At 46.6% G+C, this 17,729-nt stretch overlaps 1 protein-coding gene across 9 annotated transcripts in view; it reads right to left on the reverse strand.

Annotated features, from left to right (window-relative positions):
- HDAC7 (histone deacetylase 7) overlaps nucleotides 1-17,729 on the reverse strand; it is a 964,197-nt gene that overhangs the window by 198,501 nt on the left and 747,967 nt on the right. For all 9 annotated transcript variants that reach the window (XM_030198155.1, XM_030198159.1, XM_030198158.1 and 6 more), the window contains 2 exons: nucleotides 14,962-15,167; nucleotides 12,624-12,797 (listed from right to left, as the gene is read on the reverse strand). In XM_030198155.1, the coding sequence (XP_030054015.1) occupies nucleotides 12,624-12,797; nucleotides 14,962-15,167 (380 nt within the window). The remainder of the gene's footprint in view (nucleotides 1-12,623; nucleotides 12,798-14,961; nucleotides 15,168-17,729) is intronic.

Raw genomic sequence — 17,729 nt, forward strand, 5'->3', positions numbered from 1 at the left:
CAGGCTCCAGCCTTTCCTCGCATGGTTCTGCCCTCGCAGAAACAGGAAATACGTCAGAAGAGGGCAGAGCCATGCGAGGGAAGGCTGCAGCCTGCTGCTGCTTGCAATGCTGGCGCCGCTCGCTCGAGGAAAATTACAATATTTAAAGGTAGGGTGAGGGCAGGAAGGGAACGAGGGCTATCGGGCAGCTGAGGGCAGAGACGGGAGATGATTGGCGACTGGGGAGTGGGGAAGTCTGCACCTCGCGGGGTGGGGGCAGCGGTTGGGCTGGGGAGGCTTAGCCTCCCCAAGCCTCTTATACCAGGCGCCTATAGTTTTACAACTAGGGGAAATGTGAGGGGGCTGGGAGCAGTTGTTTCAGTGATAGGGGAATCAGAGCCCTCTCAGGTTCAAGAGGAGGGCGAGGGAATGTAAAACGCGTTTCCATTTAAACTGGATTTTTCTTTGTATTTTTATTAAGATGACTAAATTATGAATGTATATGAAAGATACCTGAATAGGCAATAGCTGAAGTTGAAGTCTTAATGATTGCTGCTATGGCTTAAATGTTTCAAAGCTACTACTACTTATTTCTATAGCGCTACTAGAAGTACACAGCGCTGTACACTTGAACATGAAGAGACAGTCCCTGCTCGCTAACATGACCCCTTACAGAAAGGGATTTCAGAACACTACTACTACTATTTAGCATTTCTATAGCGCTACAAGGCGTACGCAGCGCTGCACAAACATAGAAGAAAGACAGTCCCTGCTCAAAGAGCTTACAATCTAATAGACAAAAAATAAATAAAGTAAGCAAATCAAATCAATTAATGTGAACGGGAAGGAAGAGAGGAGGGTAGGTGGAGGCGAGTGGTTACAAGTCAAAAGCAACGTTAAAGAGGTGGGCTTTCAGTCTAGATTTAAAGGTGGCCAAGGATGGGGCAAGACGTAGGGGCTCAGGAAGTTTATTCCAGGCGTAGGGTGCAGCGAGACAGAAGGCGCGAAGTCTGGAGTTGGCAGTAGTGGAGAAGGGAACAGATAAGAAGGATTTATCCATGGAGCGGAGTGCACGGGAAGGGGTGTAGGGAAGGACGAGTGTGGAGAGATACTGGAGAGCAGCAGAGTAAGTACATTTATAGGTTAGTAGAAGAAGTTTGAACAGGATGCGAAAATGGATAGGGAGCCAGTGAAGGGTCTTGAGGAGAGGGGTAGTATGAGTAAAGCGACCCTGGCGGAAGATGAGACGGGCAGCAGAGTTTTGAACCGACTGGAGGGGAGAGGTGACTAAGTGGGAGGCCAGCAAGAAGCAGATTGCAGTAGTCTAAATGAGAGGTGACAAGGGTGTGGACGAGGGTTTTGGTAGAGTGCTCGGAAAGAAAGGGGCGGATTTTACGGATGTTGTAAAGAAAGAAACGACAGGTCTTGGCAATCTGCTGGATATGAGCAGAGAAGGAGAGAGAAGAGTCAAAGATGACCCCAAGGTTTTGAGCTGAGGAGACAGGGAGAATGAGAGAGCCATCAACAGAAATAGAAAACGGGGGGAGTGGGGAGGTGGGTTTGGGGGGGAAAATGAGAAGCTCGGTTTTGGTCATATTTAATTTCAGGTGGTGTTGAGACATCCAGACAGCAATGTCAGACAAGCACGCTGAAACTTTGGTTTGGATGCAAGGTGAGATATCAGGGGTAGAAAGGTAGATTTGGGAGTCATCAGCATAGAGATGGTAGGAAAAGCCATGGAATGAGATTAATGAACCAAGGGAAGAAGTGTAGATAGAAAAGAGGAGGGGGAAGTGACGTCAGCTCCTGGAGATGGCTGCTTAGCTAAAGAGCTCTGTCAGCTCCAGGGCGAAATTAAACTATTCCCCACTCAAATCGAAACGATCTGTCTTCAGGAAACGAGATCGCAAGCGGTATGGTGGCGAAAAAGAAACTGGCCAAATTCAAATTTGCTTCCGAGGCTCCGAAACCGAGCGGGAGTGCAGGAGCGCGAACGACGACACGAGGCTCCAAAATGGCGGCCGAGGAATATGAATCTGATCCGGACCCAGAGGAGAACGGGGCAAGTGATACAGAAATTTGCAAACAGGACTTTGTAAGGTGGTTTAAAGAGATAAAGACTGAAATGGTAACAACGAGGCGCAGCTTGCACTCAGCGGTTGCGGAGTTGCGGGAGGAAATGAAAGAGATCGGTAACCGGCTGGCAGAGGCGGAGGAGAAGACCGAAGCGGTGTCAGCAGAGGTTCGGGATCTGCGGAAGTCTCTTAAATCAGAACAGCAATCTAAGCTAGAGATCGAGATGGCGCTGGAAGATTTGGAGAATCGCTCACGGAGGTGCAACTTGAGATTCAAGGGGGTGCCGGAGGAAGAGCAATTCAAGGATGCAGCCCAGACGGTAAAAGATATATGTGCCTTCCTACTGGAGCAGGACACCAGCTCCGAAGAGGAAGTAAAGGGAGAGCCGGTGGAAATCGAGAGGGCCCATAGGAGTTTGGGGCCACAACGTGGTGGAATGCCGAGAGACATAATTGCTTGCTTTCACAAGTTCACTGTGAAGGAGGAGGTGTGGCGGAAAGCGAGACAAATGGGAGAAATAGAATGGAAATCTGGGAAAATCAAAGTGTTTCAGGATTTGGCAAAGAAAACACTACTACGGAGGAGAGACTTCAAAGAAGTCACGACATACCTCCAGAAGGCTGGCCTGAGATATCGGTGGTTGCATCCCTTTGGAATACAAATTACAGTTGGTAATAATACCCGCAGACTACAATCTCACTTGGGAGCATGGAAACTTCTACGCGATATGGGGTGTGCAGATTTGCCGAAAGAGGTGGAGGAAGCACAACTGCAGAAGCAGCATAGCCCGGCCCGAAAGGAGCGGAATGGATGGCAGAAAGTTACCAGACAGAAGGAATATCGATCACAGTCTGTGGGTCGTTTGGAACTTGAAAATGAAGATGGCACCTGAAGAAAGCCAAGTACAGACTTTGTGGTTTGAACTTTGGTCTGAAGACAGGCGAGCGGGGTGACCTGCAGGATGTTATATGATGTTATATGATGGGATAGAGTTGCAGGGGGAAAGGAAAAGTTGGGGAATGCTGTGGACTGAGTTTATGGTTAATGAGCGGTCCTCTGGGGAGGGCTCACTTCCTGAGGGGCAAAACTGGCTGACGGGGGGGATGGCCAGTTGAAGGACAAGCCCACGAGTGGGAGGGCGGGGGGAGGGAACCAGGGGAGGGGGGGAAGGGGGTTAAGGGTAGGGTCATGGAATATAAATGGAATGAACAGCCCTAATAAGAGGAGCGTGATTTTTAGAGAATTGCGCAGAATGAGCTGGGACATAGTCTTCCTACAAGAAACACATATTAGGTCGCAAGATACACACTTGATACTCAACAAAGGTATGGGAGAAGGCTTCACGTTGGCAGACCCCAAGGGGAGTAAAACTGGGGGGTTGGCAATTTATGTGAAAGATCATGTGCAATTTGTTAAAGAGGACGTTTATAAAGAAAAGGAAGGGAGATGCATTGCCATTAAGGGGAGAACAAATGAAGGTCCACTCACACTTATCAATGTTTATGCACCCAATGTAGGTCAGGGGAGGTTTTATGACCATCTCAGGCAAGAATTAGCGAATTTCGTGGAGGGGAAGATCCTATTGGGGGGGGATTTTAATTATACGGTTGAAAAGATTGACCATTCTAAAGGGGGAGTGGGTGGGGGGGGGGAGCTAATAGCCGTATGCTACGTAAATTGATGAGGAAATTAGATTTACTTGATGTGTGGCGACTCCAGCATCCAGCTCAAAGAACATATACCCATTATTCTCATGCTCAGAGCACTTATGCACGAATTGATATGTTATGGTGTAGTAGGGAATTATGGGGTGCAATTCATCAGACAGAGATTGAGAGCATTCATGCCTCAGATCATGCCCCTGTTTGGATTACACTGAAGGGGAGGGGATGTAAGAGAATGGGAAAGCTGTGGCGCCTTAATGAAACTTTATTAGATCAAACGGAAGATTGTCAGGAAATTAGAGAAGCCATCAAAGAATATCTAGAATTTAATGACAGTGGAGAGGTGGGGGTGGGAACTGTGTGGGATGCATTGAAGGTGGTGATCCGGGGACACCTTATACGAAAAGGGTCTTTTAGGAAAAAGGAACGAGAACATCATGAATTATAGGTGCGGAAAGAGCTGGTAAGACAGGAAGTTAGACATCAACGGGTTGGTGGAGCTCAGAATTTGGAGGAACTCATTAAATGGAGAACAGAATTACAAACTATACAGTTGAAAAAGATGGAGTTCCATAGAAGGTTAATGCAACAGAATTTTTTTGAATTTAGTAATAGGGCGGGAAATATGCTAGCAAGGAGGCTTAGGGAACGAAGGATAAAAAATACAATTGTAAAAATTAAAGGGGTTAACGATAGGCTCCATTATCAGGATGATGAAATTAGAGAACAATTTGTGAATTTCTATGCTAAATTGTATGCCAAGGGAGATGGGCCCCAGAAACAAGACATCCTTGAGTTTCTACAGGAATTAGATTTACCTAAGATAACAGCTGAACAGAGGGCGGAATTGGAAGCGCCAATGGATCTAGAAGAGGTGCTTTCAGTCATTAGAGGTTTGAAGAGTGGGAAGTCACCTGGATTGGACGGTTACACTGCTAAATTTTACAAGATCTTTCAGCAAGAATTAGGGCCACTCTTGGTAAAGGTTGGGAATGTATGTTTTGTTGAAGGCAATCCACCATTGAGTATGAGGGAGGCAGGGATCTCGGTACTACTAAAACAGGGACGAGATCCTACAGTATGTGGGTCATATAGACCGATATCCCTGCTTAACGTTGATGTTAAGATACTGGCCAAGGTAATAGCGGAGCGATTGAAGGTACTGCTTCCCTCGCTTATACACACAGATCAGTCAGGTTTCATAATGCACCGACAAGTGAGCGACAACATCAGACGAACTCTAAATATAATTTGGGGGGCACAGAAAAGGGGGGACTCACTGGCATTGCTCACAATCGACGCTGAGAAAGCTTTCGACAGAGTCGAATGGGAGTATTTATGGGAGGTAATGTTGGAAATGGGACTAGGAAGCCTATTTGTAGGGTGGGTGAAAGGGTTGTATACAACACCGGTGGCCAGGATCAAAGTTAACGGGGGTTGGTCAAATTCATTTGACATTCAAAGAGGAACGAGGCAGGGCTGCCCTCTCTCCCCGTTGTTATTTGCTATTTCTATAGAGCCATTAGCACAAAGAATTAGAAACCTAAGAGATGCTAAAGGGGTCCGAATGGGGGGGAGAGACCACAAAATGGCATTATTTGCCGATGACATATTGTTTTATGTAGGATCCCCGCTCCTGACGTTACCTATAATAATGAGGGAATTGAAATTTTTTGGAACCCTATCAGGCTTTAAGGTAAATCTGGATAAGTCCGAATTAATGGGCATCACGATATCAGATCCAGAGATGGTACAGTTGGGGAGTAATTTTGACTTCAGGGTGACAACTACGAGCTTCAAATATCTGGGTATTAACATCCCGAGAGACCTTAATAGCTTATATATGTTGAATTATTTACCCCTCTTTAGAGAAATTAGAAAGGACTTAGGTAGATGGAAGCAGGGTTGGTTGTCATGGTGGGGTAGGATAGCAGCCATAAAAATGAATATCCTTCCCCGATTGTTATTCTTGTTTCAGACATTGCCTATTTTAGTACCCAAAGGGGAGATCTACAAATTACAAATGGAGTTGGGTGGATTTGTATGGGGGGGGAAACAGGCCCGTTTATCTAGGAAGATCATGTGGCGGACTGTGGAACAGGGAGGAAGGGGTATGCCAAATATCCTTTGGTATTATTGGGCAGCCCAATTGCAGCAGATAGGACCATGGAGTAAAGTGGATCTCTCACCAATAACTAATTTGGAGCAGATCTTTGTTCAGGGGGGAAATTTGGATGCGCTGTTGTGGGGTTCAACCCCGGATGTGGAGTATAGGAGGAGGGCCTTGAATCCCTTTGTATCCCATTTGCTGAGACTATGGGGAGCTCTTAAGAAAAGATTGAGGAAAACCCGGAATAGATCCACATTTGCTTGGATAACACAGGAGCCAGGGTTTATAGGGAGGAAAGAAAACCGGGTGCTCCTCACATGGGTTCAAAAGGGACTGATTCGGTTTCGGGAACTCTTGGATAATGGGGCGATCAAAAGTTTTGAGGTACTTAGGAGGGAATACGACTTTCCTATGTCAGACATATTTGCATATATGCAGGTGAAGGATTATATGTGGAGGGAAATAGGGATGAAAGAGGACCCAGCCATAACTGAAAAATTTGAAAACTTGTGGGGTATTATAGATCTTCAGGGGAGAGGGATATCTAGACTTTATGACTATATCAGGGGAGGGGAATTTGTAAAATTGCCATACATGAAGGCGTGGGAGAGAGATCTGGAAACGGAATTGACCGAAATAGAATGGAGGCGAATTTGTTTAGAGGCCAAGAAAGCATCTATATGTGTCCTTATTAAAGAGAATGCATACAAGATATTAAGCAGATGGAACTACACACCTGATAAAATAAAGGCAATGTTTCCAGATGCCCCTGACACATGCTGGAGATGTAAGAATGGGAGGGGGACATACTTTCATATTTGGTGGGAGTGTCCGGTACTGCAGGTATTCTGGGGGGAAGTAACAGGTTTGTTAACTACAATATTGGGTAACATGGTCCCATGTGATCCTAAGTGGTGCTTGTTGGGCTGGGGCAATAGGAGGGGGAAGAGATGGCAATGCAGAATAAAAAGGATGGGGTTGGCGGCGGCGAAAACCACTGTGGCCTTAAATTGGAAACAAACAAAGGGTCCTACGGGAAAGGACTGGGTGGAGAGGCTTAGGATAATTGCGGCTATGGAAAAGATGACAGACAGACGTAGAGGGAGATATTGTCACACTGCAGAAGAATGGATGCATCTGGAGACACTTTTTACTGGGAACATAGAGAACGGGGTTGGTTAAGTCACAGTGCTGAAGGGTGGGAAGGGTAGGGGGGGAGGGTAAGGTGGGAGGGAGGGTGAGGGGGAGGGAGGGGGGGGGAAAAACTTTTGTGGTAATGGATGGAATTTTGACTTGTTGGAAAGTTGTGGGAGTCCTGCGCTCCAGAATGTTGTTATATTGATTGATGTTCAATAAAAATTTATAAATTAAAAAAAAAAAGAAAAGAGGAGGGGACCAAGAACAGAACCCTGAGGTACGCCGACAGGCAGAGGGATAGAAGTAGAAGAGGATCCACCAGAGTGAACACTAAAGGTGCGGAGGGAGAGGTAGGAAGAGATCGAGGAAAGGACAGAGCCCTGGAATCCAAGTGAGGACAGGGTATCGAGAAGTATGCTGTGATCGACAGTGTCAAAAGCAGCGGAAAGATCAAGAAGAATGAGGATGGAATATTGACCTCTGGATTTAGCCAGTAATAGGTCATTGGACACTTTAGTAAGCGCAGTTTCGGTTGAGTGGAGAGGGCGAAAACCAGATTGTAGTGGGTCAAGAATAGCATGTGAGGAGAGAAAATCAAGGCAGCGGCGGTGAACAGCACGCTCAAGTAATTTGGAGAGAAAAGGAAGGAGGGAGATGGGTCGGTAATTAGAGGGACAAGTAGGGTCGAGTGAAGGCTTCTTAAGGAGAGGTGTGACCACAGCATGTTTAAAGGCAGCAGGGACAGTCGCAATGGAAAGTGAGAGGTTGAGAATGTGACAGATAAAAGGAATAAGAGCAGGAGAGATGGCATTAAGAAGGTGGGTGGGAATGGGATCAGAGGAACAGGTGGTACATTTTGAGGAAGAAAGGAGAAGTGTAGTTTCCTCAATAGTAACTTCAGGAAAGGGAATGAGGGGAAGGAGAGAGAGGGGAACGGACTAGTGGAGGGAGAGGTGGTGAGGTAGAGAAAGCAAGGTTTATCTTTTGAACCTTGTTGTGAAAGAATTCAGCAAGGGTCTGAGGAGATAATGAAGGGGGAGTTGGGGGAGGGGGCACCTTAAGGAGAGAGTTCAATGTGGTGAAGAGAAGTCGAGGATTAGAGCCAAGAGAGTTGGTCAGTTGGATATAATAGTCCTGTTTGGCACGTAAAAGAGCAGATTGAAATCAGCAAGGGCCCGAGATTTCCGCCAGAGGCGTTCTGCGGAGCGGGTACAGGAACGTAGGTAGCGGATATTAGAAGTCAGCCATGGTTGGGGTTTTGTACGCCTTACAGGGCGGGTCATCAAAGGTGCAAGAGTGTCTAAGGCAGAGGATAGAGTATTGTTGTAAGAAGAAACAGCCTCGTTGACAGACGTGGATGGTGCCACAGTAGAGAGGAGGTTTGAAACATGGGAGGATAGAGATGAAGGGTCAATATCGTGAAGATTCCTAGATAAATTAGATAAGATAGGACGGGACTGGGAGGGAGGAGATTTAAGTGTGAAAGTTATAAGGAGGGAAGATCAGAGGCAAGGAAACTAGAGGGTGAACAGTTGGAGGAGAAGATGAGATCAAGACAGTGACCGTTTTGATGAGTGGGGGAGGTGGAGCATAGTTGGAGATTAAAGGAGGATGTTAAAGCGAGTAACTTGGAAATATAAGAGTTGGAAGGATCATTAGCAGGAATATTAAAGTCACCAAGGATGAGAGAGGGGGAGGAAGGATCATGGAAGAAGGCAAGCCAGGCATCAAAGGGACTTATCAGGGGGACGATACATGACCGCTATTCGAAGAGGCAGAGGAGAGAAAAGGCGGATGCAGTGGACTTCAAAGGAGGAAAAACAGTGAGATTGAGGTGGAAGAAGGGGTTGAAATCTGGAGGAGGGAGAGAGAAGGTCCAACACTGCCCCCGCGGCCAGCAGGGCGAGGAGTATGTGAAAATAGATAACCGCCATGGCACAGGGCTGCGACTGAAGCGGAGTCATCAGGGCAGAGCCAGGTTTCTGTTATGGCGAGCAGATGGAGGTGACGCGAGATAAAGAGGTCCTGGATATAGGCGAGTTTGTTACAGATAGAACGGGCATTCCATAGGGCGCAAGAGAAAGGCAGAGAAGAGGAGGGGAGTAGAGAAATAGAGATGAGGTTAGAGAGGTCGCGGTGAGATCTGTAGAGTTGGGATAATAGTTGGTGAGGGGGGCCAGGATTGGGATTGATGTCACCGGCTGAGAGTAAGAGAAGGAGTAAAAGAGAGCGGAGGAGAGTAGGAGAGGTGTGGCCACGAAGGCGTCAAAGGAGAGAGGTATTTAGGTGGAATGGGGAAGGCAAAATGGATGGAAGAAAGAGGCGGAGATTAAAAGCCAAGAGGGAGGAAGAGGGTAGGAGAGAAGGTGAGGTGATGAAGTCGATGGATGGGCAGTGAGTTCCTGTGGCGGAGAGAGGTAGGGGGTGAGGGAAAAGATTAGGAAGGGACAGGGCTAGGAAGAGAATGTGAATAGGGGCCATAAATGACTGAGGTACTTTAGCAACTGGGAAGAAGATTAGATGTAAAGAGAAAAATGCCCCGGCATGCGGCACCTAGAGCGGAGGCCCTGAGTGGATCGGAGTGGACCTGGGTGTCACCCCGGAGAAGGCTGTAAGGATATGCAGATGAGCTGCAAGTCCTCCACAGCACCTGAAAGGCAGCCGGTGGTAGAGCTGGGCACCTCTCAGCTGAGGAAAGGCTTACCAGGGGTTAGGCCAAAGCCAGCATTCCTCCCCCTGAGGGTCGCCTGATCCTAGCCAAAAAGCACCTGGAAACTCTGTGCACTTGGCAGTATACACACACACATAAAATGCCTCTTAACTTGAACATAGCTTCAGTGTAAACTAGAGTCTGGGTAGACCATGGGTGGTGTCACAATTTATGTGCATACTCGTATGTCTGATGGTTTAGACTGTACACAAGACTGCCCCTGGGGTTTTAACTTCCCTGGAGATCAAGTATGTCCCCTCAGGCAGCTGTATTCATCTCACTTCGGATATTTGCGTTGCCCACCCTGTCAACAATGCCTCTATAAATTACTAGATGAACAAACTTTATACACCAAGGTCCTAAGCTATGGATGAATTACACTTGAAGAGTCACCATGTCAACAATATTTTATTATTATAGATTTTAATTGAATGTATATGTTTAGACTATGGAATTTGGCATAAAGGGGCAGATTCTAAATATTACATGCAAGATTCCGCATGCAAAATTGTGCATTGTTCTGAGAAGCGCGTGCAACTAAATTGGCTAACAAGCTAACTAGTGCCAGTAATTGGTGATTACTGATATTAAACTGTCAACATTTTGGATTTGCACGCTCATCCTGCTAAGCGCTAAGATCCGCACGCAAATCTTACTGCATAACTCAAAAAGGGGCATGGCCACGGGAGGCGCATTCACCCAAGATGCACGCAGTTATTACTGAACTAGTAAAAAAGGCCCATTTCTGACACAAATGAAACGGGTGCTAGCAAGGTTTTCCTCGGAGTGTGTATGTTTGAGAGAGTGTGTGTGAGACAGACAGAGTGTGTATGAGAGAGACAGAGTGTGTGTGTGTTTGTGTGAGTTTTCCTCCCCTCCATCCATGTCCAGCATTTCTCCTGGCCTCCCCTGCATCCATGTCCAGCAACTGTCCTCTCTCCCCTGCCCTCAGCCGCATCCCATGTGCAGCAACTGTCCTCTCTCCCCTGCCCTCATCTGCAGCAACTGCCCTCTCTCCCCTGCCGTCCCCTGCATCCATGTCCAGCAACTGTCCTCTCTCCCCTGCCCTTCCCTCCATCCATATCCAGCAACTGTCCTCTCTCCCCTGCCCTCCCCTCCATCCATGTCCAGCAAGTGTCCTCTGTGCCCCACCCTCCCCTGCATCCATGTCCAGCAACTGTCCTCTCTCTCCTGGCCTCACCTCCATGTCTAGCGATTTCTCCTCTCTCCCCTCCCTCCCATCCATGTCCAGCGATTCTCCTTTGCCCTCCCCTCCATGTCCAGCGATTTCTCCTCTCTCCCCTGCCCTCCCCCCTCCATGTCCAGTGATGCCCCAAACCCCACCTGCCCCCCCCTCCCGAGTTGCCCTCTTCTCCCTCAACAGCCCTCCTTGCCTTCATGCCTTCAGCCTTTCCCTTCTCTCTCAGTGTGCCGCCCTTGTGTAAACAGGAAATGAGGGCGGGACGCTGAGAGAGAAGGGGATGGCTGAAGGCGAGCCTGCTGTACTCTGCTTCTTTTGCAGTCACGACTTCAGTCAGGTTAGTAAAATGAGTTTGAGGTGCTGGCTGGCTGGCACGAAGGCAAGAGAGAAGTGTAACCAGCAGAAGAAAGGAGGTGTTGATACCCCTGTACAAGTCATTGGTAAGGCCCCATCTGGAGTATTGTGTTCAGTTTTGGAGGCTGTATCTTGCTAAGGATGTTCAAAAATGGTATGGGATTTGCATTACAAGACATACGAGGAGAGATTTACCAACCTGAATATGTATACTCTGGAGGAAAGGAGAAACAGGGGTGATATGATATAGACGTTCACATATTTGAAAGGTATTAATCCGCAAACAAACCTTTTCTGAAGACAGGAAGGTGGTAGAACTAGAGGACATGAATTGAGGTTGAAGGGGGGCAGACTCAGAAAAAAAATGTCAGGAAGTTATTTTTTCACAGAGAGGGTGGTAGATACTTGGAATGCCCTCCCGCGGGAGATGGTGGAGATGAAAACAGTAACGGAATTCAAAAATGCGCAGGATAAACACAAAGGAATCCTGTTCAGAAGGAATGAATCCACAGAAGCTTAGCAGAGATTGGGTGGCAACACCGGTAATTGGGAAGCAAAGCTAGTACTGGGCAGACTTCTATGGTCTGTGCTCTGAAAATGGCAAGGACAAATCAAGGTCAGGTATACATATACACATAATGAGTTCATCTTGTTGGGCAGACTAGATGGACTGTACAGGTGTCTGCTGTCATCATCATCATCCACTATGACATACAGGCACCTTCTAGTCCTCTCCATGTAGGTGTCTTGTTATATTATCATCTCTTTGCAAAAAATCAGTCAACGACAAGTGATTGGGATACAAAGCAGGCAGGAGGATTGGAGAAAGTGCTTCATTACTGACAGAGTGGTGGATGTCTGCTGTAGTCTGCAAGCTCAGGCAGCAGAAGCTGAACGGATAACAAGATTGCCAGTATGTCAGGGACAGACAGGCAACAATAAGAACACGTGGGGGAGAAAGAACCTGAGTGCTGGACTAAACATTCAATTACTTGGAAAAGCAGAAAGCCAACAAACGTGAATAACAAAGTTAACTTGCCCAGAACTATTCAGTTCCCAAGTAGAGGCAGCCCGGTCAGCTAAGGCAAAGCTCTAGGGCATTCTTTCCAGTTAAGGACAAAATGGTGAAGGAAGATCTCCTGCAGGTACTCACATTTCCATGTCCAACAGCTAGGAAATATCCTCAGCACAGTAGATGGAGGTAAGGGCAAGACAAGAGGGTGACCAGAACTGGAGCAGCGTACATAGACCAGTCTGTGTAGCTGACAGCTTGGAGACTGGCTGCACTGCATTAGCTAAGGCTGAAACAATGGAGGATGGGTCCAGTGCTCTTCATCTGTTATCTTACTTTTGTTAATCATGAGGGATTTTTAATGTGGTCTTTGCTGTTACCTGCTGCAGGACCAGCTCCTCCTGCTGGCCCCTCTCCTGGTCCTTCTCCTTCAGTGGGTCCTGCCTCCTACTTCGCCCATGCTCACTGCTCCTAATTTGTGGCCCCTCATCTGCATCCATGTCTTCTGATGGGATCTGGCAGAGCCGAGGCTTCTCACTGTATTTCGCTGGTCTCTGCAGATAAGATTGATGATGTATATTTTTTATTGTAAACCGCTTAGACACAAAAGTATATTGGCGGTATATCAAATCAAGAAATCCGATCCAATTCTTTAAGTAACTTTACAGCACAAACCTTTCATTTTTCCCATCATTTCTCCCCCCCCAAAAAAAAAAAAAATCCCAAACAAACTGTAAGTGGACTGGGGAATCAGAGGCAACCAAACAGCCCAGTCCTTACATATACTTAGGGACACTGGTCTTCTCACTATTCCTATTCCACCAACTGTTTACAAGACCCTCCTGGAGCCCACGATCAGGACTGGTATAAAGATATTTGGCTGAGCAGGTGAACCTTCAATTTTGTGCCCTCCCCTCTTACACATTTATCTATAGGCAGAGGCTTTGGTGCAGCATCACCACCCCCCCTCCCAAAAAAAAAATCTTTTCAATATTCCCCATCTCTTTCTCTCTATCTTCTGCCGAATGCCCCTTCCTTTGTTCACAGAACCAAGCATCTCTCCCTACCCCATAAACCAGCATTCTGCCCTTTAGCCCCTCCACATCTTGGCTAGCACACCAAAATCAACTCAAATCTCTGTCTTTTCTGTGAGATGCAGCATTCTCTCTCTCTCTCCATCCCATCATTAGATTGTAAGCTCTTTGAGCAGGGACTGTCTCTCTTTGTTAAATTGTACAGCGCTGCGTAACCCTAGTAGCGCTCTAGAAATGTTAAGTAGTAGTAGTAGTACCTTCCTAGCATCCACTTCCCTCTTTCTCTCTCCACCTCTAAAGGTGGTGACTCCAAGCCTCCTCCTCAGGATGAGCTGCACCGGTGGTTCAGGGCTGCCTCTTTTCTTTAGCCACTGGTGGGATAAGAAACCAGCAGTAGCCCCATGCTGGACACAAAGCTAATTTTAAAACACGTGTGCCAACATGTCCAATGTCCTTACTGCTGATCTCCTGATGCACAAGCGCTTCTCTTAGTTTTATAGATGCTTTTAGTGTTGTGCCATGAAAGTGGGAAGGTACTCCCCCAGAGGTTTACAGGGGTTTTACCACTCCTTCCACATTACTCCTCCCCCCACTCCCAAATTCGGAAGCCCAAACAAACAACTGTTAGCTTACACATGATTTTGTGCGAATGGCCTCCCCAGGCTCGAGTGTATAATGCAGTGACAATTTCACACTGTGGCTCTGGAGTATCAGTCTAGTAAACACCAGACATTTAAGCATTAAGATTACTTAAATTACCCCTTGACCAGCAAATGCTTGCTAGCCTCAAAATTATCTGTTCTTCTCTGCCTTGTTATGGGTGGGCCTGGATGGGCACAGGCCCTCCAATTTCTAACTCAAGGCCACTGAAGTCTAATGGCCAATCAGGAGCTCTTTTTTCCTTAGGCGCCAGCCTGTCCCTCCACTAGTGCCTAGGTAAAAAAAAACTCTTCACATTTTAGCATGTTTCTCTCTTCCCCCCCCCCCCGAACCAGTATCTGCCTCTTATTCTCAGTCCTCCACACATGCATGTCTTTCCTGGCAGTGATGATGCCAGGCTGCCTATGGCCAGCTCAGGGGACTTCCTCTGTCACAACTCAGTGAAAGTTCTGCAAGTTTGGAAGACCAAGGGCAAGAGAGTGATACCAGACTTGTAGGGGTTGGGGGAAAGGAGAAGGGAGAGAGAGATGCTTACTGCACAAACATGTTGACTCTGGGCCAGATCTGGTTAGGTTACTGCTTTAGCCCCTCTATCAGAGGAGCACACCATCCCCAGGTCCTCCCTTTAACAGGATTAACTCTTTTGGGAGGCTCTAGGTGAGCAACTGCATTGGGTCTTCCACTGTAATGCAAATACATTTTTAAAATACCACAAATGAGTCTTGAGTGGTTCTGACTTGTAGAGGAAAATTAAACAAAAGAGGAAACAGCAGGTAAGACATGCTGCTCACTGATTCCCCCTGCTGATTCCTAAATCTGTCTGTCACGCATGAACTTTACCACAACCTCACTCTGTATTTGTTCATACCGATATTGGCAATCGCCTCTATGGTACTATGTAAGCCACATTGAGCCTGCAAATAGGTGGGAAAATGTGGGATACAAGTGTAACAAATAAATAAATACATTTGGGCTGTAGGTACGTATCTAGTTTGCGTATGTCTTAATGCTGCCCATCGCTTACCCTGCTTAAGGGAACCTGTTGCTTCATGCGCTCCAGGAACTGGGCATGCTGCTGATACAGGTACTGCTGATGGACCCCCTTGGGGTTCTGAGGAAGGGGCTCCGATCTTGTCCGTCCGAGTGGCTTATGCTGGCCAGAAACAGGCAACCGGTCTGTGGGGATAAGCTGGTGGGCAAAGTGAAAGGGGACAGCCCCCAAACCTGGAACTACAAAAGAGAAAAATATAATATCAGGGGAAGAAAGGATGCTTCACAGCTACACTGAAAGCTAAATGGGCCGTGTTAAACATTTGTGTTTATTACAGATCCTTACATACCGCCCTTCATTAAAACATCAGAGCAGTTTACAATCGAATAATTACACCTAATAAGATAGCCAGAAAAAAAAAAAAAAGTTTAGAGGCCCCACCACAGACCCCCCACAACCAGCACAATGAATGTGAAGGATAATTCTGTGATCTAGGCATCTGCACTTCTGCATCCCATGAATGTGTAAATGCCTAGCACTGCACAACTAAGTCTATACTTACCTGTGAAAAGGCCTGCAGGGCGCCTAAGCACTATGTAACAGCACACCTAACTTCCACAATGCCTAAATGCAAAGGCATGGACAGGGCTCCCAGTTATATAGGTAACTTACAGACCACTAAGTTACACACATCCTTGACACATTTATGCGCCTGGAGCTCCTCCAGGGATATGGCTGGTATAACCACAGCCGGGTAAATGTTAAGGCGTGCTGATACTGGGGGGGTTCCTGCTACATTTATATAATAGAACCTGGCTGTCTAATGTGTGTCCTCAGCACCTAAACAGAGATGCACAGTTGTAACCAGTGCCGATCATTAGGCGCTATTTCCGAGCTGGATTTTCAGTGTGGAAACACATTCTAATGGATGCAAGGCACCAAAAAACACACTTAACACACCCATTTATAGAATAGTGCCCAAGGGGCCCAATACTCAGTACGCAGAGGGGAACCCGGCTAACTCCCATGGGTCAGCCTGGATATTCAGTGTTGGGTCGTTTCCAGTGAACGGCACTGAATATCCGTTTTATTTTTAGCCAGTTTAAAATTAAGTGGCTAAGCCAATATTCAAAACTAGCCAGTTAACTTTAAACCGGCTAAAGATAAACTAGCTAGTTAAGTGGCCTGATGTGGTCACTTACTATAGCCAGATATGAATTGAATATTCAGAAATAGCTGGTTATATCATGTGATATAGCACGTTATCTCCTAGGCACTAACTGGGAATATTCAACGGGGGAATAACAGCTCTCCCCTGCTGAATATTGCTGAATAGCTGGATAAGTGCCATTTAACAGGCCAGGTACCGTTCCTGGCTGGTTAAATAGTTTTAAATTTTAAGGGGGGGTGGGGCCAGGGTTTCCACATGGATCTGCAATTGGGCCGTGACATTGGGAGGGCCATGGGCGAACCAGGGGTGTTACCTATAATGTACTCAGTGCGGATCTGCACCCAGCTCGTGCATTGTGATTTGCACCTGGTTTCAGCTGGTGTAACTTCTCGTGCGCTGATCGCAGCACTATTCTGTAAAAGATGCCCATCCCAGAACACTGTTCAGAGTAAATTTTTTTTTTTGGTACAAAATTTTGAACGCCATTTACCGAATCTACGCCTTAGAAATTATGTTTCTACTAGTAAAAAAGCCCCGTTTCTGATGCAAATGAAACGGGGGCTAGCAATGTTTTCTTCTGTGTGCATGTGGGAGTGTGTGTGTCCCTGCCCTCTGGCCTCTCTCCCCTCCCCCCTCTGAGTCCTTCACTGTTACAGAGCCAGCGATTTGATTTAGTGCTCTGCTGTTTTCCTTCACTGATTGTGTTACAGAGAGGGCGGGGCAGACACTCATAGGGAAACCGGATATCTCGCCCCCTTCACACTTCCGGCTGGAGGCTTCATAGAACGTTGGTGTTGCCTTTTATACAGAGAGATGTTTAGGAGTTCAATGTCTAAAATGGCTCTTTGGAAAACTGAAATGGATCGAGTGCTTAAAATTTTGGTGCTTTATTTCACAAAAGTACCAAATGTAGATGGCCAAGGAACATACTTATCAGCAAAGTGGTAGAATTCCACTCCACTCTTAATAAGGACTAGTCCTATTTATAAAACATTTAGAAATTACCTGTTTGAAAACTATGTTTTAAACAAGTTTTACATGTACAATTTATTGCTGTTTAATATATATAGGCTTGTAATTCATGGTATGTGCAGTTATCTTTTTCTATACATTACACTGAACCACTGAACTGGGTATGCTGCAATCCACATGGTCACAGGAATGAGTTTAGAGAGGGGCCGAGAACTTGGGTGCTAGTGCTGACTGCCAATGCTAAGGGGGGGGGGGGGCTGTAATTCTATAAGGAGAGCACCAATATGTAAGTGCTAAGAATGCATATGTATGTGTGTGTGTGTGTGTGTGTGTGTGCAAATGCCAACATTCCAGCAACAAAGTGGCACCTAATGTGATGGTATGAAGTTTGAAGGTGGGTGTTCACATGGGTGAAGTCTGGAAGGACACAATTACATGTGCAGATTATAAAATACTATAACTTAGGTGCTTTTTTAGCAATCTACTTGTGAGCATTTACACCACCTCTGTAGTTGGTGTAAGTGGCTTTGCCTAAAATAAACATGCATATTTGCACTATATACTACTATTCTCTCCCTCCACACCATCCAAAAAGTGGCCCTAAAAACTATTCCCGGGAAAATTCTATACAACTCAGCAAAGCAGAATTTGCACAGAA

Source organism: Microcaecilia unicolor, chromosome 3 (genome assembly GCF_901765095.1).
Source record: "Microcaecilia unicolor chromosome 3, aMicUni1.1, whole genome shotgun sequence".
In the NCBI taxonomy this organism is placed as follows: domain Eukaryota; kingdom Metazoa; phylum Chordata; class Amphibia; order Gymnophiona; family Siphonopidae; genus Microcaecilia; species Microcaecilia unicolor.